Source organism: Mchenga conophoros, linkage group LG11 (assembly GCF_057382185.1).
Source record: "Mchenga conophoros isolate Kocher_MC1m ecotype Shallow Benthic linkage group LG11, M_conophoros_male_GT1.1, whole genome shotgun sequence".
Classification (NCBI taxonomy): domain Eukaryota; kingdom Metazoa; phylum Chordata; class Actinopteri; order Cichliformes; family Cichlidae; genus Mchenga; species Mchenga conophoros.
In genome coordinates, this window is record NC_140536.1 from 17,454,695 (window position 1) to 17,479,788 (window position 25,094).

The 25,094-nt window shown below is 40.2% G+C and overlaps 1 protein-coding gene and 1 pseudogene across 4 annotated transcripts in view; one reads left to right on the plus strand and one right to left on the minus strand.

Moving 5' to 3' along the window:
* Nucleotides 1-25,094, minus strand: part of col14a1a (collagen, type XIV, alpha 1a) — a 161,131-nt gene that overhangs the window by 117,031 nt on the left and 19,006 nt on the right. For all 4 annotated transcript variants that reach the window (XM_085291188.1, XM_085291185.1, XM_085291187.1 and 1 more), the window contains 5 exons: nt 19,721-19,864; nt 19,147-19,233; nt 1,135-1,290; nt 844-963; nt 292-456 (listed from right to left, as the gene is read on the minus strand). In XM_085291188.1, coding sequence (XP_085147314.1) covers nt 292-456; nt 844-963; nt 1,135-1,290; nt 19,147-19,233; nt 19,721-19,864 — 672 coding nt within the window. The remainder of the gene's footprint in view (nt 1-291; nt 457-843; nt 964-1,134; nt 1,291-19,146; nt 19,234-19,720; nt 19,865-25,094) is intronic.
* On the plus strand, nt 5,607-8,768 carry LOC146563849 (uncharacterized; annotated as a pseudogene).

Below are 25,094 nucleotides of genomic sequence, written 5' to 3' on the forward strand. Positions count from 1 at the left end.
TACTTTTACTGCTCTAAGTACCAATTATTTTGTTGTGTTTTTGAGTAGCGGCAGCATGCATTTTAATATAACAAATGCACCTTAGTAACCAAGCTAGCTAGCTAACCAGCCTTAGCTAACAACACCTTTCTGCCACATATTTTCATGTAAATCATGTCCAGAATGAAAAATAAAAACAAAAAAGTTGACACTAGCTAGAATGTTAAGCTCCAGCCTTAAAAACAGTAGTCCAAAAACTAAGATCTGCCACTGTGGAGATAAGTTAAAAATATGATCTGTAGTTTATCTCACCGATAGCAAACAGTTCAACACCAGCATTTCTCAGTTCCTCTGCTGGTGGTATAACATCATCTTGGGACTTTCCATCGGTGATCAGGATCCCAATCTTGGGTATTCCAGGCCTTGCACCAGATTCAGGCTTGAAACAGTTCTCAAAGATAAAAGTCAGTGCAAGACCTGTGAAAAAAAAGAGTAGAGAGTAAAAAGGATAGTAAGTGAAGAAGGATTAATCAGGTAGCTGTAAGGTGGCATACTTGATGACACAGTAATATAAATTTTATACATACATATATATATATATATATATATATATATATATATATATATATATATATATATATATGTGTGTGTGTGTGTGTGTGTGTGTGTGTGTGTGTGCGTGTGCGTGTGTGTATTCAAAAATATTCAGCAAAGATAAGTAAAAATAGCAATAGAATAACAGTAGTGTGTGAAAGTAGCGATCATAACAGGACTTTTAAAAAGACAATTGGGAAGAGAATGGCAAGGAAGAACTTTTTAATCTACTATTGTAAAACAAAAGTCAAAATCACAGAGGGTCAGTACCTGTGAGGGTGTTTCCTCCTTTGTAGGGCAGGTTCCTGACAGCATCAACGACTGCATCTTTAGTTGAGAAAGCATTTAAATGCCACTCAATCCTGGGATCGCCACTGTACTGTGCGAGACCTGATAAATGAACAACATGACACAATTACACACAGCTTGTCATTTCCTAGTAATATTCACTCAAACTTGAACTAATTCGATAGACGAAAACAACTTAATTCATGGCTAAAACAGCCATATTGGTCCCATGGTGAACCCATCTGTTCAAGAAGGAAAGAAGCCAGGACCCACCTATCCTTGTTTTATCAATGCCAACATCAAAGGCATTGACCAGGTTTTCCAAGAACATACGGACCAGCCTGAAGTTTAGTCGGCCAATACTCCAGGAGCCGTCCACCAGGATCACAATATCCGCAATAGCCTCAGTGTGACACACAAACTGGTCAACTGAAAAAAAGGAGGAAGGGAGAAAGACTAGTAATTAAAGAAAACGATAATACCACTAAATCCACATTATTTTTATTTTCAATGTGCAATGTGTGTCCAATGTTTTTTATGTTGCATTCTGACCCTACCATCTGCATGTCACTTGAGGCTCATCAGACCAGGGAACATTTTTCAGTCTTCTATTGTCCAGATTTGGTTAACTTGTGTTAATCTTGGCCTCAGTTTCTTGTTCTTAGCTGACAGAACTGGTACGCAGAGTGGCCTTCAGACTCTGCGTACCAGCCCATTTTCTTCAAGGTTCAACATGTTGTGCAGTTAGAGATGCTCTTCTGCATCTCTAAATGCACATCATGTTTGTTGTAATGAGAGGTTATTTGCTGTTGGCTTCCTATCAGCTCAAAGGAGTCTGGCCATTCTCATCTGACTTCTGACATCAGCAAGGCATTTTTGTTGAGAGAACTCCCACTCAGTGGATATTTTCTCTTATTCAGACCATTCTCTGTAAAACCTAGAGGGGGTTTTGTGGGAAAATCCCAGCAGATCAGCAGTTTCTGAAATACGCAGACCAACATGTCTGGCACCAGCAACCACGCAATGTTCAAAAGTCATTTATATCACCTTCATCCCCATTCTGATGCTCAATTTGAACATCAGACGATCATCTATACCATCTCAAACATACAGTTAAACAGCTGTACCTAACAAAGTAGCAAATGAATGTAAATTGCTCCCTCGCACATCCATCAGTGTGGTAGGAAAAGCACTTAAGCGCAAATGAAGACTGGGGCATGCAGAGTAAAAGCGCTTCCAGTGGTTTAAAAGACTGAAACAGCAGCATTATAAAACTAGCAGCCCATTTCCATCACTTCAGACTTACATAAACTTACTGGAGACCTACCACAAGTGTTTCTTTCCAAACAAATCCTTACAATACAGGGACTTCATAAGAGTGGCATTTTTTTAACAGCAATATAAGCACAGCACAGAAATCAGTTCATTCATTGTAATTTATAACAGCTCATCCACCTTTCTTTGGTATCCTGAAAAGAAATATATCTACTTAAATTTGTAACATAAACCACTTTCCTGTCTACAGGAAAGTAATCGCTATTAATCTACGACATGCTCATAATGTCGGACCTTTGTGTCTCATTGAAGAAAAATCCATAAAGCAAAGAGCTGACAGTAGGAAATGTGGATTTATTTGTGTTTTGACTAAAAATTCAGCTCCTGCCAACTTTAACAAAGCCATTTGGAACTAAGCACAACAGGGTCTTTGGTTTAACATGTTAATTAGCACAGGCGTGTGCTAAATTGCTTGAAAATAAAGAACAAATATAAAACATGCTGGGATGTATTTATTCAAACAGTGGCAGTGATGCATAAATGCTATAAACACAGCAAAACATGCTTCGTAACATTTACACTTACCTCACCATCTGTGCTTTCCGTGTTATCGATTCAAGCCAACACTTTCTCAAGATAAAAATTAATAAATAAGCTACATCGTCTAACGATACACAGGTATTTATTTCAAGAAGCAATTTTTCAGACGGAGCCTTCTGTCTGCTGTCTGTGTGCGTCTGACTGTTTGAACCATCCATCTGCTACAGGCGGCCGACAAACGAGAGAAGGGAAAACAACAAGGTCGGGAGATAGCTGATGACAATCTGTGGCTTGCAAATGCAGAACATTGAAAAAGGTGCCCGTGAAATGCACAAAGGTTATTGTTTTGACAAGGGAAAAAAATATGATTTTATATCAGAGTTGAATAATACCCCTTGTTTTAAGGAGAGGAAAAAAAGAAGGCTTTGTTCGGGACTTTCGGCAAAATGGCAAAAGGTTGTAAGGCCAAAGATCATATCGATATCTTTGTGGAGGTTACTCTATTACAAAACAAACAAACGTGGCCTTTAAAGAGACTCTAGCGTTAAAGGTTTTATAGGAACAACCATAAATAAGCACCAAAACAGGACATATAGATCAAATCAATCGAGCAGCTACTCTTTGACATAAAATTATAGATATTCATTTTTTATTATCTATAGTAACTAAATAGAATGGCAAGGAAAAGGTTAATGGTTAAGAAAGAAAGAAACCAAGGGTGGGGGTGTGGGGGGGGGGGGGGGGTTGTTAAATGTGAAAAGCCAGCAGGAGGTGGTAAACAGAGGATTAGAGGGTCAGTAATTACAGCTAAGTACAGCTCGCTGGTCATTCCTGCGTCTATTGTCAGGGTGGTGAGAACGTTAATTAGGACCCATCGGACCCAGCAATCAAGGGTGCTGCGTCCTTCACATTACTCCTGCTGACATCTGTCAGCACTCTGTTGAGTTGACCATAATGTTTATTTAATTGTTAGGGCAGGTTATTTTGTCACCATTTAGGTTACTTAATATCATACATTTATTTAAATTTTCACATAACCAATTTTTTATTTCGATTTTATTTGAACCACAGTCGGCCTACACTGAACTATGAGCTAGATGCCAAAGCTGCCTTTCACTTCCTAGCGCAAGCAACAGTAATCGAATACTGACAGACACTAAGGGAAATTATGCATCTCACTTATTCACTGGTTAGGACTGCTACTAATTTCACATTAACCATGTAGGGCGGCACGGTGGCACGGTGGTGTTAGCACTCACAGCAAGAAGGTCCTGAGTTCAATTCCACCATCAGGCCCAGGCTCTCACCGTGTTCGTGTGGGTTCTCTCCGGGTCCTCCGGCTTCCCCCCACATTTCAAAGACATGCAGTTAGTGTATATACACAACACTATTTATTACATATGACTTTTTTTTTTTTTAAACCAGCTTGTATATGCATGTTTGCACTGAGTAGGAGATGCTCTGTATCTCATTGTACAACTGTATAGTGACAATAAATGCATTCTATTCTATTCTATTTAGGTAACTGGTGACTCTAAATTGCGCATAGGTGCTCAAATGGCTTTTAATAGTTTTTTTTGGCAGAAATAGCCCTGTAGATAAATTTGATCCCATGTGTAGTCTTTCCCCACAAGCTGCAAAACTGTGACATCACAAAAACGTGATAGTCTCTGTGGCAACATTGATTACGATGGTGGAGGAATATCACCAACACAGCATTATCAGATTGAGAGGCTCATGGACATGATAACGTAGTTCTCCTAGCAAAAAAAAGCACTCCTAGTATGTTTCTACTGTAGCTGTATTATAATCTCAATATGCTCTCTGATAGTCACCAGTAGGCTAGTCAGAGGTTCTCCTTCTTATAAGCCCCATCTGTCTTTTTTCTCCTCTTTTGCCCTACCTCTTTCTTCCCTTTTTTCTTCTCATCTAACGCCTCTGCTGTGGGTCAAAGTGTGTACGGGGGGAACAGAGTGAAAGCAAAGAAGAGAACCAAAGTTGGAATGAAGGTAAAAAGCCAAAGTGCTGTATCTGAGGGCAGCGAAAGGTCACAGATGTATTGACACTTTCTGTGGAGCCAAGTCTTTCTTTTGTCCAAGTTTATGTTTACTCACTTCACTGCCTCTCTCCACTTCACTGCTAAGCTCATTCCACCTGCCTGACTAATGGGCGACACTCCTGCCATGACATACAAAGTGTTATGACAGAGTATAATTTTCATATAGGTAAGCATTTCTGTCTACAGAAGTACTGCATTGTTACTGTGTTTTATAAAAGACAATTGAGTTTAGATTTTTATATTTCATGTGTACAGTACTGTGTAAGAACTATACAGCCTCTGTTGCCTTAGCTATTGTATTTCCATGTGTTTGGTCATTTTTCTGTAATTCACTCTGCCTATTTCCCATTTTCTCAACTAGAAATTAGTCCTGGATCGAGACTTTTATACAGCACTGTAAAGTAAAAGTAATTTTCTCATAGGCCAAAAATAATGCAATTCTATCATGGGAACAAGCCACCCGATGTTCAAGGCTCAAATTTACATTTTAACATTTTAACGTTAAAAGGCTTAGTGGTGGTACAATAGAGCTCAGAAAAAAGAATAGTGTGATGGTGAACCAAAATACATATGGAACCCTGAAACTAAAGCAGCTGTTATGTTCAGTCATCATGTTTTATTAGACGCTTACTGCTGATTTCAATTCTTTATGTAGTTTTTCTACATAAATACTGTACGTGGTGGTGATGATTTTACATTTTTATAGGTTAGACTGAAAAAAACCCCACAAGACCATTTTTCCCCGTGTCACACCACTACTTTACAGTCTAAACCTTGTTTGCTTGGAAGCACATGGTTAGTAAAGGTGCTGAATGAAACTATTTACATACAGACACACACGTGGACATAATCCCAAGCATAACTGGCATGCATGAGCGTGATTAGACTGCCCACCTGTGTCTATGGGAAAGACGAGACCATGTTTTACAATTCAAAGCCCACAGAGTCTGCAGAGCTGTGGGGAAAAGTATGTGGCTCCCAGACAATTGGATTAACTTGTGTGGGAGTAGAGTAATGGGTATTAGAAATGTGCACTGTAACAATGGAAGCCACTGTTGGCTATAAAGTCAGGGAGCAGCATCAGAGACAGGACTGAGGGTTGTGAGACAAGCAGTTAGTGGGAACACTTGTTACACTACATAGCCACTCAAAAATGCTCATGGAGGCTTAAAAACACAGTCACTGTTGGATACATGCTTTCTTCAAAGAGAGATAAACTAAAGCAAAGCAGCTTTAGTTTACACTCAAACGTATGCATGCAGAGAGTAATAAATGTGCAGCAGAGTAACAGATAAATTGAGAGACTCCTATCAACACATCTAAACACACACGCATGTAGTTTAGAAAACTTTTCCACCCTCGTCGTCTCTGTTCTCTTTGTCTGTCTCTGTTCTCATTAACAGTCATTCTTCCCAGCCGGCCTTGATTTATTGCTGACCTCTATTTAGCCAGGGATCAGACAGAGTGTGCTGTCATTTCAATCTCTCTCTAGTTAAGTTTTATTTCCCCCGTCACTGTGATTGTGTTTCAGTGTCTGGAATTAACATTGAGGACAGTGACAGGCATGCAGATGGATGGAGAGTAGCAGCAGAGAGAGTCCCCACATCAGTGAGAACCCTTCCTTTATTATCCTAGACTGATTCCTTAGTGAACAAACTCTTACAAGTGCACTTCACCTCTAAGATGAGGCTAATTCACTGCACAAATAATTTGACACTTACTCCCAAACAGCTTAACTCAAGTTGATTTTTAATTTTTTTTGCTATAATACTCAAAGTATTAGCTTCACTGAAACAATGTTATCCGTGGGGTGAATTACTTATTTTATGTAAGGTGTTTTCTCAATATATAGTTTCAGGATGAATAGTAATAAGATCAATTTCTCCACCCAGCAGATTACCATAAAGAACCAAAATGTTTCATATAGGCAATTTCCTCTAAGTTGTAGCATAAAAGGCCACTTAATCTCAACATTGTCTGGTCCTTTCCGCCCCCTCTGATCATGTGTAGGTGTGTTTGTTGAGTGCTCTACCAAACGGGAGAGAAAGTGTGGATCGCATTTAAAGAGACAACCACAGTGAAGCACCAGTTAGGTGAACTGGCCTTGCTAGCCAGTTTTATATATCATAATTTATTAGCCTATTTTATTGTAATTATGTGTTTGAGTTCAAACAACTTAATATAATCAAAAATCTAGTTCATACCAGTTTTGACAGAGTGGCTTTGAGGAGCTCTGGACCTTGTGAAACAGAGCAGACATGGAACCGAACACACATGAACAATTAGCTGCACTGAAGCGAGCAAGTTGTCCAGCCCACGTTTTGTGCCTTCGGTGAATGACCAGAGTTTAGTCACAAAACAAAAACAAGCACAAAACCTACACTGGTTGCTTCTCCACTGATAGGTGAAGTAACAAACCTAATTACTGATAAGTTAGTGTATTTTATCGATAAGTTATAAGGTAGTTAACCAGCTAACATCGCCCAACACTTCCTTAGCTAATGTTAGCTATACATTCACTGAGAATGTTAGCTAGCTAATTTATAGCCACAAGTTCTTTGTTTTTAAATTGATTTCACCAAAGGGGCTCTGTTGTACTCATCAAAATTATATTACAGAGAAATATTGCAGTCTGGGTTGATGCATAAAAAGATAACACTATGGTTAACTCATCTGAACATGAACATGTTTTGTTTTTACATGTTTTAGGTGTTTCTGGAGTTCAGCACAGTGGTTGTTAAGAGCCTGAGACTGGAGTTCTACGAGGCCCTTGACCATCACAGTCCCAGACTAATGGAGATCTTTAAGTCAAAGAGGGGTCTCACAGACAGATGTTACCTGACCTTATGCAACAAACAAATGTTAGTTCATTTTCAAATCTTTACGTAATAGAAATCAGTTGGCTACTTGATTGAACTTGAACGATCACATCCTGTCTTATCCTGTCTTCTTTCTCTCACCCTAACTGGTCGCAGCAGATGGCAGAACCAGGCCCCTCACTGAGCCTGGTTCTGCCAGAGGTTTCTTTCTGTTAAAAGGGAGTTTTTCCTTCCCCCTGTCGCCAAAGTGCTTTTTCATAGGGGGTCATATGATTGTTGGGTTTTTCTCTGTATGTATTATTATAGGGTCTAACTTTCAATATAAAGCGCCTTGAGGTGACTGTTGTTGTGACACTGGGTATGTTAACAGGTTAACAGGGGTTCCAGTACTTAAATGGTTGTGCTTTTTATTATGTTTGCGATCATATTGTTCAGGGTGACATATTGACTCTATTCGAAATGTGTGATCTCCTCTCTCCTCCTTCATTCCACCAGACTTCGGATGTGACGGAGGTCAGATGCCTTGTCCTCAAGGGGCTTCCTGTCATTTTCGGCAATGATCCATCTGCCTTCTTCAAGTTCTTGTAAGGAACTGATTTTTCTTTACCTCCTCTTATCCCCCATTCCCTAGTTCCACCTGTTTACTACCTCTCCACTTTTCCCTTGACCTCCCTTCCCCTCTCTCCACCTCCCCTTCTCTCTCTCTACCATACATATTATTTAAAGGTTTGCATATGTTAATAGTTACTTTTTTATTGTTATTATTGTCATTGACTATCCCAAGTGATTTTCTGTGGCAGTGGTTGGACACTGGACAGGGCAGGCACATCAGCTTTGTACATATAGAGCCTGTTTATAGCACTGTGTTGTCATGTTGACGTGATGATCCTGTGTTCCTTTTTTCACAACACTGATGATGAGGAACATTTGTACAATGATGTGCCAGTGGAGATCCTCTTCCATGAACAAGAAAAATTTCTCCACACATGCAGTCCCTTCATCGCAATGCATCCTCAGTGGGAATCATCTTAGGGGGCAAGGTTGTGATGGATGTTGAGAACCTGCCCCAGGCCATGCACATTGTCTTCGGCCTTACCTATGCATTGCATCTCAACTACCCAAAGTTTTTTTTACAAAAAGTACTTCTGAACTCAAACTTCAAACACTCAAGAATCAGCAGAAAGGTGGAGGGAAAGTATGGGCTCTCCATGTAGTATTTTGTTTGGATTTTTGTTCACCCTCCAGTTCTCTCCCTGTATTCTTTATTTTTTGCCGTTCCACAGACAAATTTGTTATTTGTTGATGTTAAGATACCAGTGTCCTGCAGGGCTGAGTTTCTCATGTTAGTTTATTCACCATATTTCAACAGACACAGTTCAGTATTGTAAAGAATACATTTTCTATTACTTTTGTTGCTGAAACAAAGACATCACCAATAGTAAATTGTTGCATGTATTTCTTTTACTGGCTCTATTGATTGAAAGATATATTTTGATTTTCAAGAACTGTAAAAGTTAAGTTTGATCAGTGAGAATATACAATTTAGTTCGGTTGGTAATGGAGTAATGCTTACTTAATAAGCTGAGTTAAACATGGTAACTAAGTATCTTAAGTTACTGTATTAGTACATTCAAATCTTCCATTCCTTTAGGGGCTCAAGTACATTGAACGTAGTCCAGTGCATTTGTTCAACTAATGCTTCATTACTTAAAAAATATAAGGCAACAAGTTACCTTGATTTTTTAAAAGTAGATTCAACTTATCCAGGTTTACAGTGAATGTGCTTCTGGAAGAAGAAGAATCCCATAAACACTCCTAAACCTTGTGGAAAACCTTCCCAGAAGAGCTGAAGCTGTTATAACTGCAAAGGGTGGGCCGACATCGTATTAAACCCAATGGATTAAGAACAGGATGTCACTCAAATTCATATGTTTGTGAAGGCAGACGAGCAAATATTTCTGGCAATATAAAATAGTAACTTTGCATTTGTAGATATTTGTGTTTTTGACCATCCTAACTTTGTAAACAATGTTTGAAATAACCATGAACCCCAGTCACGACTCGCACTATTCAGTGTGTTTGTGATGTTTTTTATTTGCAATAAGTTTCATTTCGGCACAGTTGTTTCGTCCACAACCAGAAAGCCTCCCAGGTGACTCCACTAAAAAAAAGGGGTGAGAGCATGATTACAGGATGAGAAGCTGCTGCCCTGCCAGCCTCCCTGGCACTGCCCCTCGAGCCTGCTGCACCACCATAGCTGGACTGGCCATCGGGCATACCGGGCATTTGCCCGGTGGGCCGCTGGCGATTTTTTGTTTTTATGGGCCGATCGATATTTTTTTTTTTTTTTTTTTTTGGAAGGGTTTAAATAATGAAAGGTGTTGGATTGGCCAATTGGTCATGATCCACTCTGGGCTGGACCAATTACAGCCGAGGAGGTCGGATGCACCCTCCCCCTTGTTTAGCAATCTTATAGACAACTAAAGAAAATGAAGAACAAAAAAAGAAAAGGAGGTGCAGAAAAAATTAGGGCCAAAAAGAAACAAGCCCTTCAGGCAGACGCTGCCAAATGTGTAAAAATAACTGAATTGTTTGGCGGTAGCTATGGCATAGCTTCCACAGATTTAGCAACATCAGCAAGTGGTGGAGGCCAGCAGGTGGATAAGGGAAAGGGGAGGCAAGAGGAGGAGAGACCCGAGGCGGCCGCCGGTCATAGTGGCAGAGGAACTGAACTTCAGGTAAGAAGTTATGACCTGCTGTCTATCTGTGTCAGATATAAACCAAGTTTAGTTGTAGTTTGTTTTCGTTGTGCTGACTTTTTACAGTCGCTTAGAATAACTGGTACTGCGTACTAGCTAGCATGACGGAGTTTATATACTGCTGGGCGGGTGCTATGAAGTTACTGATAGTAAATTTTATTTTATGCTTAAGGTTAGTTTCTCAAACTCCTCAAAATCTTAACAAATTGTGCCAATCCTTACATGCTGCACCAGGCTGATTTATCATCAAAAGTGGAGAAGTCTGTGACAGAGGAGACAGAAGAGCAGCAGAGAGATGGAGCAAGAGAGAGAAATAAAAGAGCAGGAGAGAGAGATGGAGAGATGACTTTATGTCATCCATGAGGGATGCATTTGACATATGTTTCCCAACAAGTTACTTATAGCAATTTAAATACGAGCAATCAGTTTTTGGCAGACAATTACTTTTTGGCACAACACCGGCTATTGCAGTTAATAATACAACAGCTTCTTGCCATTTTTTGTGTTTCTTTTTATCGCTGTGTAACTGAGTTCAATTTAAAGCCTGCATGCGCTAGTACCTCTTGCCACAAGTTCCCAGAATCCTTTGCGGTTTTACCCCTGAATGACGTCACATTTTTGGTGGGCCGGTCTCTAGTCAAAATGCCCTTCACAACTTCATATTCAATGCTCGGAAAGGCTTGAGCGCTGCCCCATAGAGCGGTTTCCTGCCCAGAACAGGCTTTCTCTTTTTCTCTCTTACAAAAAAATGATGGTACACAAGAGCTCAGAAAAAGATTTTCTTTGTTTGCCTGTTTATTCAGACGAGAGACACGCAACAGACTGATACACCTGTCGTTTGCTCAGTGGCCTTCAGTGTCACTCAGGAAGGCACACGCATTCACATTCATCTGTGAGACCCATAGGCCTGTGTGAGCGTAAGCACTGAGCTCCACTGGGTTTTAAGGTGTAAATCCAACAGCTGTTTTCAGAAAGGCTTGTGTCGTTCCACCAGAGACCTTTCGCTGCTTGTCCTCTTGATCTTTAATCCACTGTCTTGTTCTGTACCTCTTCACTGAATACACAGACGCAATGACAGAACAGACACTGGATGTATGCGGAAAGCAGCACATGGCCTACAAACTTTCTCTCTATACCTTTCTCACTCATTCCTCTACTTGTGCTTGTTTGTCTATCCTTGGTCTTTTCTTTCTACTTTATGTCTATATAAACATTTATTGAACTACATATGTGTGTCTCTGCATTGATAGCACTCTCTTATCATATCTGGTTATATTTTAACTCCATGCACATTAAGATCTCTAGACATGGGTGTTGCACTGAAAGAAGGCATTTTTGTTGCCATTCAATAAAACACCAGCTTAAATATTAATTTGGTCAGAGGCATAGCCTGCCATCCCACCCACTCCCCACTCCTCTTATTCTATCTTTTAGTTTGTCTTAGTCAGGCATAAATTACAGTGTGATAAATGTATACATTCATCAACTTAAGGGAAGGGAAATGGGCCAGTAAACTCTGGAAAGACACCTTACTGCAGCTTACCCATTTATGAGGCACTGGAAAATCATGGAAATGTATTCAAAACATAGCTATAGCTCTGCCTGTATACCATAATAAAACAGTTTTCTAACTCTGTACTTGAATCAACAGGTCTCATGTGCTTTATCAGCTGCAAAGGACAAAGAGCGATATATTATAAGGAAAGGAGGGCATGTGAGAATAGCGGAAAGAAGGCAGGAGGTCTCGAAGTACGACAGTTGTAAAAGTAACGGCACTTGGAAGTAACTAAACGCGGAGCATGAAAGTAAATACATAAAAGTGCAGATTTAACAGGAATATGAAAAAGAACCAGTGTTAACTGTAACTGAAACCGAGGGTACAAAAGAGTAAAAGCAATACCAAGCATGCAATCCGAACTTGAAACAAGCCACCAAGGACTGAACAGAAATGTAGTAATAATGACTCAAAACCATGGCTCTAACACCAAGGACAATGACAATGTCCTTGTTGTTAGAGCCATGGTACCATATTAAGTAGGTAATAACCTTGCCCCATTTCACTTATTGAATGCCATATAAAACTTAAGGTTTATGTAAAAATATGTGATGTTGCATCATTTTCACCCTATTTAAAAACACTGTTAGCTCAGGTCTGCTTTAATTGCACCTGCAGAGGACGGAGTATTTCAGCAGAAACAGGCAAAGACAAAATGTCATAGCTCACCCCACATCCACAGAACACAATGAAGACAGAGTGAAGAGAAGTTATAGCAGTGGAATCTGTGAGGAAGTGGGCTCTAATTATTCTAATTGACCTCTGCACTTAAGAAGTCCTTGCTACTAATGACTAAAGTGCCATTAGCACACACACACACACACACACACACACACTTGTTAACCAAGTATCATACAAATAGCTCAATTCACCCATGAACGTCTGCTGTTAATGGAGGACAAAAATCTGTCTATGTCACAAGACCACACACACACACACACACACACACACACACACACACACACACACTGTGTGCAGGCCTGCTCACGCATCTCCGAGCACATCCAGCATATTTGAAGATGACATTTCTTTAGTCCTCTTTCAGCAGGAATAATCTAGTAGTTGGAAAACATCCAAAGTAAAGAGTAAAGCAGCTCTTGTAATGATACAAGAAGTGAGAGCAGACAGAGATGAAACGTGTATTTCTGCAGGACGTTTACCTGAGCTCCCTGTGTGGTTTATTCGTATATGTTTTCCCCTAAATACTTCTCTTCAGTCCCATCCTTTCTTAGCCCTTCATGTGCCACACCAGTTTGCAATAAAACCGCGTTTCACATTCGTCACATCATTACTTTCACATCACGTCTACAACATCCATTTTAAATTTCTTGGAGCCTTTCACGCTCTCACCATGACATACATATTTGGTTCATTTTGCTCTCAAATGGAAAGAAGTGATGTAATGTTAAGAGGACTTCAAAGGAAATGATAGGATTCCCTATTAGTTATTTTGTGGCCTGCACGTGCTTGAACGGGCTGCATGCCTTCCCTGTATTTGCCTCTAATCTGTGGTGTTGGTTTGGGCCTCTTCCCTTAATCTCTCTGGATGTGTCACTCCATTAGGGTGACACATCTCTCTGGCCACAAACAGTTGACATCTTGTGTGTCCAGTGAGCATTGCACAGACTGACTAAATGAAAGAAGAAGGCTAGGAATGTTTTTGTTTTTTTTAAAGGAGAGAGAAATACACAAAGTCTGTGGAAGTCTATAAGTAGTAATTCAGGAAGCTAATAGGGCAATAAAAAAGCAGTGGACACAGACGCAGAGAGATAGAGAGGCTAAATGAATCCTAAAGCTAGAAATTAGCAGAGCAAAAGATATAGAGACGTGCACACACGGAGCTAAACGTGGTGTCAGAGTTGAAATACGTATTAATGTGACAAATTAAGGTTGGCTGTAAATATAGAAACCTCACTCCTCAGGTGTGTGTTTGTTACCCTCTGTAGAGATGATGGATACCAGAGGACTCTCTGTCTCACACTAGCAGTGTGGTGAATGTCAACAGAATCTCATTGGCCTCGAGTTCAACTTTAACTGCATCTGTCCCTTGGGTTGTCTGTGTGTGTGTGAGCACTGGATCCAGGCCTCAGTCAGGGAGGGAGGAAGGCAACACTCCACTCACATCCTGTCAGCTAATATCTATTGAAGAAGGCGCCGTTAGCGTGGAGGAACGAAGATGCTTTTACCCATTACTGTTCAATGATTTTCACTCCGATTGCTTCATGTACGAAATCCACTCAAGCGTTTAACGAGCAGACCGGTAATAATATGAGATCAGTTGAAAAGGTCTGAAAGGCATCAGCACCGTTAGTAACGCTGACAACTCAGAACAGGAACAGTTACATCGATATGAAAACAGAAAGTGATCGCTATAATATGTAGAAATGAGTTAAACTGACTCTCACTCTGAGCAATCGTTGGTCGGATGATCCATAAAAACTCTGGTGGGTGGGATTAGAAATAAAGAGGGGAGAGCTGCAGGAGGAGGGCTGTCTGTCTTCTGCAACATTATTGCCAAAAGAGATAAATTTGCTTTTTTCTACAAACTGTTTTTTTTTTCCTATTTATTTTTAAATCACTGTGGTTAATTTGACATTACAGGGTTAAGATTTCAATAAAGATTAAAAGACACTCGTACTTACTCATAGTTACACTGTCTTCTGAATCTTTATGTTCTTCAGAGTGGCAAACATCTGTTTTTACATCTTCTAACAGGCTACTGAGCTAAATCGGTAAAAAATATAGTCATGGACATACCTAGACACATGCACACACTCATACACAGACACACAGATGTCTATGGTCTAATATTCTCCAGCTGTCTAAATTATAGTTATTATTTTTAAAGAAACATTTAGTGCAAATTTCCACAGAAAACACATTACTGTCTTGTAGTAGTTGTCAGGGGACAACTAATGGATTTGTTTGAGCTTTTTTTAAGCTAAAAAAGCACTCAAATATTTATTATTGCTGGCTGCTGGATTCCATGCGACTTTATTTTGGAAGAAACCATCATCCACAGCAATCAGTTCATGTAAAAAACAATGGAGGCAGAATCTGTATAGCTTTTAACTCGTCCTCTCATTTGTGTTAGGAGCTCAAGTCTTCAGCCTCATTTCATAGGTGTTTGTATTACTGGTCTCTTTAGGGGTGGCCACAGAGGATCATGTACCTCCATCCTATGTGTAGCATCTGTATCCTTCTCTTTCACTGCCTCCTAACATGCCTTCCTCCTCTCCTCTTCCTTTGTCTTTGGCTAACAGTAGCAGTTTCCAGCTCAGGTGCTGACCAGCAGCACCTGAGGCGGTTGTTGTTGATCCAGGCACTGACCAATCTGGTATAGAAATCATGTTCCTTATGATCCGCATGTTTGATGTGGCAAATATTTTACGCTGGATGCCCTTCCTGACACAACCCTCCCCTATTTGTAGGAGAGTGTGCGGCCCCACAGTGACATTCTACATAATTAACACTCACCGGATGCCCTAAAAACACTAATTAGAGAAGAAATATTGCAAAGGATTTCCAAGTTAAATTGTCTGTGTCATTTAGAGGGAAGAATGATAAAAGCTGTGCTTCTTCTGGGAGAGAAGCTGCTGAAATGAACTCAGACTTTTTTTCAGTGGCGGCATCGAATCAAGCACACAAACATGGCAACCTTTTGAACTGATGTCATTCGGTCTCAATGGATAATAGCATTACACACTATTTGCTCTGCCTCTTAGTCCAAGTTAAAAATGGAAAAAAAAGCATATGTTGGTGTTTTGACACTTTGGACTGTGGGAATAAAATATGAACAATCAAGTATGCAGACTGTTTTTCAGTGTTTTTTCCTCTTTTTTTTTGCTGGCAAAGATGAAACTGTCCGATACAAGTGGAAACTAAATGTCTGACAAACTCCGTTTGCAGCTCCTGCTGACAAGGAGCTGAATATGTTTTTTTCATTCAGTGTCATTAGCTTTGGAATAATTTATAGACTTTATGAGCTGCTGTTGTACCTCATCTGTCCTTTTTTCCCTCATCTCGTTTCTAGCGAATCCATCCTTATGTTAACACAAGGAGATTCACAACAAAGATTTCTTAGAGAACTGTATTCCAGAGACAAATGTGAATATAAAAGAGTCTTCAACTTAGAAACGGATATTCAAGGAGAAAACAAAATCTCTTCACATCTTCCAGCAGCGAGTAGCAGAATCCAGTGGGTTGATTTAGAGGCTGTAGGAAAAAAAAGGCTTTAAGTCCCTGACCAATGATCTGAGTCATCAGCTTTTAAGGGGTGCAGGCCTACAAATGACTGACATGGACAGACTCCAAACTACAAACCGAGGTACAAACCAAGGTAAAATCTCCTTGAAAAGCTTCTGCTGTTGCTCAGAGCCAGAGACAGTCAACAACACCCCAAGAGCAGACAGAAAATTTGTTTCATTCAAAGCTCCTGGAAAGAACAAAGTCTGTATTTAGTGCAGAGGAGCCTGTGCTTACAGTCTGCAAGATATGGTTAAGTCGTTTGTACATTTTTAGGTTGGCCGAAGTAGCTCTGCTGCCCAACTTCAATGCATCGTCGTAATAATGTTCACAAAAAGAGTTGTTGTGGTACTTGTCATACTGTCCAACTTGGTTTTCCAAGTAGAGATGCTTAACAGTGTCTGACGTATTTACTAAACATCAAGCTTAAATGCAACACACACTCATAAATTGTACACACAGCTGGCTCGAGTGCAAAGAAATAACCAACCTGTCTGATGTCTGGAACACATACATTCGGGATGTAGAGATGGGATTATGTGCGAGCTCTTAATAAAAGTTTTTGTAAACAACCCACCCTAACAGGAAGCAAACTGATTACTACTCTGGAACAAAGTGCTGCACACACACAGAAACACACTTTCTAATGCATCGTGCAGCGCCATCTCTTTGGAGCTTGATATTTCATTGTTATTATCACGATCGAGGACAGTAGAAGACACACACACACACACACTGAGCCTGATAGAGAGGAAAAGAAAGACACCGTTACGTGTTACGGTACATAAAAGGGCCTCCTTTATTCATCCACAGTTACCCATTATCATCACTACAGTACACAAAGATGCAAACACCAACACACACTTTCACAAATACGACTGAAGCACAGCAGGATATTATTATAATCCCCAACAGGTAGAAGGCAGAACACCAATCAAGGTCACCTCTAGTGGAGGGCGAGTGGTTCTGATAACAGCAAACTGAAGTAAGCTTTCTAATTTGCCTACCGATAGGAAGGAGAAGAGGAGCGGAGGGGGAGGACAGCACGAGAGAAACAAAGAGGAATAACATCAAAGATCTAAACCTGTGTGTGTGCATGTGTGGTTTGGGTTGACTGCAGGCAAATTCACCACGCAAGCTCACATAGAGTATTTTTGGGAAACTCAGCCTGATACTAGTTACGTATTGCTAGTATCAGTTACGTATTGCTAGTGAATGAGTGGTTATATTTGAGTTACTGTTGCCTTCCTATTATCTCAAAGCAGCCTGACCTTTCTCTTCTGACCTCTGGCATCAACAACATATTTTCATCCAGAGAACTGCCGTTGCCTTCTCCCGTTTTGATCCTAGAGAAGGATGTGTGGGCAAATCCCAGAAGATCAGCATTTTCTGAAGTATTCAGACCAGAAAACCAACATCAATGCCATGTTCAAAATCGCTTAAATCACCTCTCTTCCCTATTCTGATGCTCCGTTTCGATTAGATTTGTTTTCTATAGAAACAGCTACAACCTCAGTCTCTGCTGACATATACCGTTGCTGTCATTTTAGTTGTTGTTTAAATTCTATTTGCCAGATATAGCAGACAGAAAAGCAATTTACCAAAAATGAAAACGTAACATGAGAAAAATGTAAATACATCTCATTTTCATATTACTATAGAAATATATAGATGTGACAATCAAACATTATTTATGGTGAATTCATCACTCTTCCACCGCTCGCTGTACAGGTTAATATACTATAATAAGACACTTTAAGTGCCACTAGAGATTGCATTCAATATGAAACCTGTGATTTACTATCAGTGTGTTTTCCACCCAAGAGCCAATTTATTAAGTATTCATGGATATGAATTGCTCAGTGATTCTCTCCTGGAGAGTGCATGTCGGTCTCTTGCTCCAACAGCAACTATGAAATGCACATACACAGTTACACGGTAAATTGCCTAAATAATATATATGTACTATAGTCAATAAATATGATGACACACTGTACAGTTTAATGGAAACTGGACGCCTAAACTATACTATATAACCACACTTATATTTCTAAACAACCTCAATCTTTTAGGGCCCTGTGATAAATGATCACCAGCACAAAAACCGAACAATAAGCCAGCCTGAAGCAAGTATGCTTAAATAATAAGTACGGCTCCACTGAATAATGACTGTCTGTCTTTGTGTACACTTCAGGCTACAAAACTGTGATGAAAACGTTAGAGAAAGTCAAAAAACTATTGCACCAGCAGCAGTTACAGTGTTTCAAATCTGACACCGTTCATGTCTTCACATTACCGGGCTCGTCTTTCTTACACGAGCACACACGGAAAACTGAATTGCAACAATCAATTATCTATAGCCAGAGATTTCCAGCTGAATTCACTGTTATGGGAAAGAAATCAGCAGACAGGGGACAGTTGCTATGCAAGTATACGCTCAATAAAGAAAACAAATGCATCCCTGTCTTCTTTTACATTGCATAGGAAGAAGGTTGAACCATTACGCATTTTAATATGAGGACATCCATGCTGCCAGCTGAAAGAACATCTCGGTTTTAAGAATAAACACGCATGAATCCAGACATCTTGCATGGGAGCGGGAACTCAAGTTAGCAGGCAGCCACACAGACACAAGCGAACATTGTTGGTCACTTGCCTAACTTTAGGAGTTATGCTGAAATAATAATAATAAATAAATACCCAAAAAAAATCACAGCCACAAATGATTTGCCAGTCAGGCAAAGATGATTTTGGCATCTCATCTCAAAAAACTTCACTGTTAACCTGTTGGATAAAAACTCTTCATGCAGGGAAACACGGACAGACACGCTGACTCATACTTTTTTGGCCTTCTGATCTATGTAACTGCCCCGGTGGCTGTTTATCCTTCATCCAAACATCGCTATGGAAACTGACTGGGAGACTCTTTAAGCAGAGTCCAATTCATCAGCGCGAGTCGTTTTATTTATATGTTTCATGTGAGGACAACTCTGCATATCGTCTCATCTCCTGGAAACAGTGCATTTGTCCTACCTCCAGAGATCTCGTTGGCGTTCCTCGGAGGAGCAGCTGAATCGGTGAACCTCTGGGACTCAGTCTTGTCACTCTCATTTCTTTCACCTGCAGAATATAACGAATTCATAATTTTAAATTATTTTAAAAACAGTTATTTCAGAAAGTTTCTTTCTATCTGGGTCTCCTTCATTATAGTGTAATAAAATATCCCAAACCAAGTAGTACATTACTCAAGAATAGACACAGGCGAGGACACGGCAGAGGAAAAAACAGAGTGTAACGCAACAGATCAAAGCTGAGTAACAATAAGAGAAAGGGCTACATGAGGAGGAGGAAGAGGGTGAGGAAAGACGATGAGAGGTAATACGCAGAAAAGAGGAAAGGAAATGAGAGGAGGGGAAAGAGAAGAAGTCGAGACAGGATAAAAGTAGAGAAAACTGAAATGATGGATAAGAAGATGAAATAGGAGTGAGTCGCATAACAGAGTAAGGTTTAGCAGAGGGTAGGAAAAACACTAAGAGGAGACTAGTCATCAGGAGAAAGGCAGAAAAGATTTGGGAGAATATAAAGCAGGAGTACAAGATGAACCAACCTTTAAATCTGCCCTGAAGTGGTCTGCTCTGCTTGTTGCCGCTGACTGCGATAACACTGAAAGTGTAGACTTTAGAAGGACTGTAGTCTGTTATCAACACGCTGGTGTCTGATTTAGATACTATGATCTCCCTCTGCTGACCACCTGACAGAGAAAGGGAAGAAGACAAAGAAGTGGAGTGGTGAGTGTTCGACTCAGAGACTTTAATTCATGTATTTGAGTCTCTGGTAGACAAACATCAGTACTCTAAGTGCCAGATTGGTAAATTTGGCGATCCCTGAATCCCACTCATGGGTGAATTGCAAGTTTTAAGTTGTGTAGTTTTCTAAGCACAGATGTTGTTGGTTCATTTGAATATCAAGCGAAAAAATAAAGAACATGTTTTTGATGCATTAAATATCAGGACAATAAGCAATAAGTTGTGTATCACAAACATTAGTAAATTGGTTTGTGTGCTATTCTCCTCCCTCCACAATATTTTGCACCTTTAGAAAGGAACTCGCAGAAATACACATGAAACCGGGTCAGTCCCAGACATTCCCGAGTTCCCACCTCTTACACACGTTCTTGTCGCTTTGCTCTCTTTGTAAATAGCAGCAGCAGTTTGTTTGCACTGGTGCAACACTTTAGTGCATGTAGCCATAAGACACCAGCAGATGAAGCACAGTTACTGACTAATACTCCGCTCTAACACTGAAGGCAGGATAAAATTAAGCACTAAATCTTTATTGCCCAGTAAAAATAGAACAGCAACCTCTTTGTGACTAGTTGCCCAATTTTTGCATGTCCCCCCCAATTTTTTCACATTCTGCTTTTAATTAGTTGGTCGTTGGTGAAGTTTTGCAGGTAACTGGCATTTAATTTATAAATCCACACTGATTGCCAGCATGCTGCAAAGTCTGAAGTAAGTCTGAACCTTGTGAATTTCTGTTTAATGTTTATTTCTGTGTATATAGACTGCAGATTTCCAACAGAAGAAAAATCCACTCCGATTTTCACCAGCTCGTCACAGTTGAATTAACTTTATATCAAAATGATTACATGTAACTTCCAGCGTGAGCCCATTCGATCACAGACTGATAGCAGGGCGGCTCCATCTTCTTGCTATTTTATCACCATCTTGAATCATCTTGCTTTTAAGATGGCACCTGACTGTGAGTGGTCACAGACCTGATCCCCATCTTCAGAGTAACCATTTCAAAAAAACAACAAGATCACATATTCATTGCACAAAGCCGTGCTGCAGGTCTCCAACCTCTGTTCTTCCCAGTGTGACTGTGGCATAAGTTCTGTTTCGTTTTTAATTTCGTCGCTACGGTTAGTGTTCTCGACACAGAATCAAGGTTTGAGTTAGTTTCAGATGCCCCAGAAATAAAGAGTTGATCCTCACCGTCCTCTGTGCGTGTGTGTGTGTGTGTGTGTGTGTGTGTGTGTGTGTGTGTGTGTGTGTGTGTGTGTGTGTGTGCGCGCACATGTCCTCTCCTCAACCGTTAATCCTCATCAGGCCAACAGGTCGTATTATCTCCTCACATTAATTTTGACCCAGCAATCAATCAGCCATCAGTAAGGTGTGTGTGTGTGTGTGTGTGTGTGTGTGTGTGTGTGTGTGTGTGTGTGTGTGTGTGTGTGTGAGAGAGAGAGAGAGAGAGAGAGAGAGAGAGAGAGAGAGAGAGAGAGAGGGGGAGTACGTGTCCGTGCATGCACTTCCTCAGCTCTTCTGTCGCCCGTCCCTGCGGGGTGCTGACTAATGACACCTCTGGGAAAAAGGAGATAAATCCTTCTGAAGGCAACTGAAGATCAGGTGAGGCAACTGCATTGATCAACTCCACAAACTGGAGGCTCGGCCCGTGCACGCGAACCAAACTACTATTAATCAACCAAACAACAGGGCTCAAGTCTAAGGCTTTGACTTGGTCTATATATGAAAACTGACTGTTCATGTCTTATTTTTCTCAGAGCCTCCTCCTAAAGTTTCTTTTTAGTCCTTCGCCTTCACAGATCACCTCAATGACTGACTTATTAAATGGGAACAGCGATGGATCAAAGATCCTCTTTAGTTTAGCATCTCAGTAACCCCAGCAATCAAAACATCTTCATTTTTATTTTTACAAAAAGACAATAACCCTACTAACTGTCATCTTATTAGGCATTACAAGTTGCAGCTATTTCTGTCATTGATCCCGGGCTTCATACACATGCAGCATCTCTGTGGATTAGTTACAGCACACATCCCCTCCATAAAACCATACATTCTCATTTTTAGATTTCTTCTTGTAACCCAGTGAGACAGATCATCCCACGTAGTGAGTTTTAGAGAAGAATGTTAGACTGAGCCAGGCTAACAGTTTGGACCTGCTTTCAGTTTTTATGTTCAGGCCCTGGATCAATTCTCAGTGCCCGAGTGATATTGATCCTTTAATTTAATGCTCTTATGCAAAGTAAAAAGGTGTTTTTCTCCAAAATGTTGAATTAATCCTTTAAAGTCATTGCAAGTCTCACAAATTCTCACAGCACAAAGTGATTTGTTTGAAGTGAAGTACATCAGCCGTGGAAAACTCATTAAAATCATCATCTATCATTATCGAGTGTAATTAAGCAGATTTTTGAAGATTATGGCAAATAAATTGTGCTTTATGTTACTTTCTAAATATTCAGCGTTAGAAAGTTGGCTAGGAGCTCATGGTAATCTACTTAACATAAGTACTGGTACAACCATCAGGCAGCACACACACTGCTGCAGTCTTTCTTGGCCAACAAAATCCTTTTAAAGTGACAAAAATGTGCAGAAAGAGTACATCCCAAAAAGAGACCATAAAACACAAAGTAAAACACAGAGGGATTAAATAAAAAAATCATAAACAAAGAGGTAATAAAATGGTTTCGATAGTTTAGGTTGCGCTCTTCTGTCTCTGCCTGTTATCTCTAAGTTAAACTGCATTTGAATGTTATTTAAGCTTTACTTGCATATATCTTTCTAGTTTGTTCTGTGAAATTTATTTTTAGATAGATGTTTGCAGTGGCGGTCCTAGCCTGTTTGGTGCCCTGGGCGAACACTCCCTCTGGCGCCCCCCCCCGACACACACACACACACACACACACACACACACACACACACACAGAAAACATATAAAGGATTGTACATTAACATAAAACTGTTGCCAGAATCATACTGAAATTCACCAGAGAAACATACACACACACATATGAAGAGAGAGTATGCATAGTATGCAAATGGCTACCGGACAGCCATCATAATTCATCATATAATGAGAACAGGACAAATCAACAATTGACACTGACTAATTAATATTACAATCTGTAACATAATGTATTGTTTGGAGTTTGGTCTGTTACTGTTACTATTTTTACCATTTCTTCTTGGAGCAACTGTAACCCACATAATTTCCTTAGGGATAAATAAAGTATTCTGATTCTGATTGTTTCAGAATGACCTGTTATTATCCAATGACACATCTGCTTACCTGTATCTTTTGCTCGTTTCTCCTCCTCCTCTTTTCTCTTTTTTCTAAACTGAGCACCTGATGGCTTTGAACTTTTCTTGTCCATCTTGGTTTTAATTTTGCACTCCAGTATGAACACCCATCCACCAACCCGAGGATGATAACCTAATAGACCTACACCTTATTTCACAGATTCGCTTTGTCTAAGGTTTATTTCTGGGATTTCACACAACCCAGGATTCAAATCATGAATACATAATGGGCTTGGATTTACATCATTATGAATGAAATGTGCTCTATATGGAAGCAGCAGGTCTCTCTCCCCTTTCGACAGGCTGTGTGTGAGACTTTAAATCAGCAAACTGTAAATTATAAATTTTAAATTGTTATTGATCTCTTTATCCCTGGTCTGAAAGTGTATATATATTTTCTTACTCTTCTTATATTTATTGTTTGTTTACTTGCACTGTTGTAACTGGAGCCTCGTTCTCTCATCTCTCTAGATACTGCACTGTATGTAGCGGAGATGACAATAAAGTTTACTTTGTCTTCAGCAGCGAGCAGGCGCACCGAGGGCTCTCGCGCTCACTTTTCACGTATAGAATTTCAAAAAAACATCGGTGCAAATTATAAGTCTGTATCATAATCTCTGGTGTTTACGTGTTTGTTGTTTTGTTTTTATTTTATTTTATTTTGCGAGTTGGTTATTAGATGCCGCTCCAGCCAGCCAGAGAATCCCCCGCCGCCCCGCCCTCTCCTCCCTGTGCCGCAAGCAGCAGGCCACCTCGCAAACGGAGGGCGCCCTTACTCCCAGCAAATGGGCGATAGAAAATTGACTGGTGCTTTGGTCGTTAGTGTGCTGCATTACTGCACATTTTGTTTTTGACCTGATACCAAGTAATCAATTACCAAATAATCAGGATTGAAACTGGTTGTCCCACCTCTACTAAACATCAGAAAGGGGGATGTGAGAGTATCACTGCTCACAGACTAATAACTTCTGATTGATAGGTAATAGGTAACCACATGGTCAGAGAACATGTCCTTTCACCGACAGCTTGGGCTTTTGCTCATCACATCTGGTTTCAGAACAGTAAGGTTGTTGTTTCATGATGTGAAAATGCTCATACCGAGGTTTCAAAGCGGGAGCTCACAATCCACTGTTTGACCAATGGGGTCATCAGCTTGTATACAGACCCAAACTTTTGTTTCTTGTTGCATGTTGAAGCTCTACTTGGAACCTTGTTAAGATCCAACCACGTAAAATATGATTTCTTTTTGCCATTTTTCAAGTGGCCTTAAACTTTTGATCGGGACTGTACTATGACTACACTCCAGGACTACCCGCTCATCTACAGAAACTGCAAGCTGCCTCTTTTAGTTAATTCTTTCTGTCCTGAGCTGAGTCCTGCAGCTTATTACGACAATATCAAATGTCTAAACTCAGAAAAGGAGTTTGTAAAATTTTAAAAAGCATAATTAGCTCATTTTGAATTTGATGGCAGGAATACACCCCATGGCCCAATCCCAACACTAGAAAAGTTGGTACAGGGCCATGTTTACAACTGTATCGTATCCTGTCTTCCTTTAAGAAAAGTCAGTGAAAACCTGGGAAGTGAAGAGCGCAGCTGCTAGACTTTTGGGGGAGTAAAAATGCTCCGTTCTTGTCTGATATAAGATTCCAGCTGCTCAACAGTCCTGGGTCTTCCTTGTTGTTGTTGGGGGGTTTTTTTGGTTTCATGATGCACCAAATGTTTTTATTTAAAGGTCTTGACTGCAGGTAGGCCAGTTCAGCACCCTGACTCTTCTACCATGAAGCCATGCTGTTGTAATAGATGTAGTTGGTGGTTTAGCATTGTCTTGCTGAAATATGCAAGGTGTTTCCTGAAAAAAGACATCAGCTGGACAGGAGT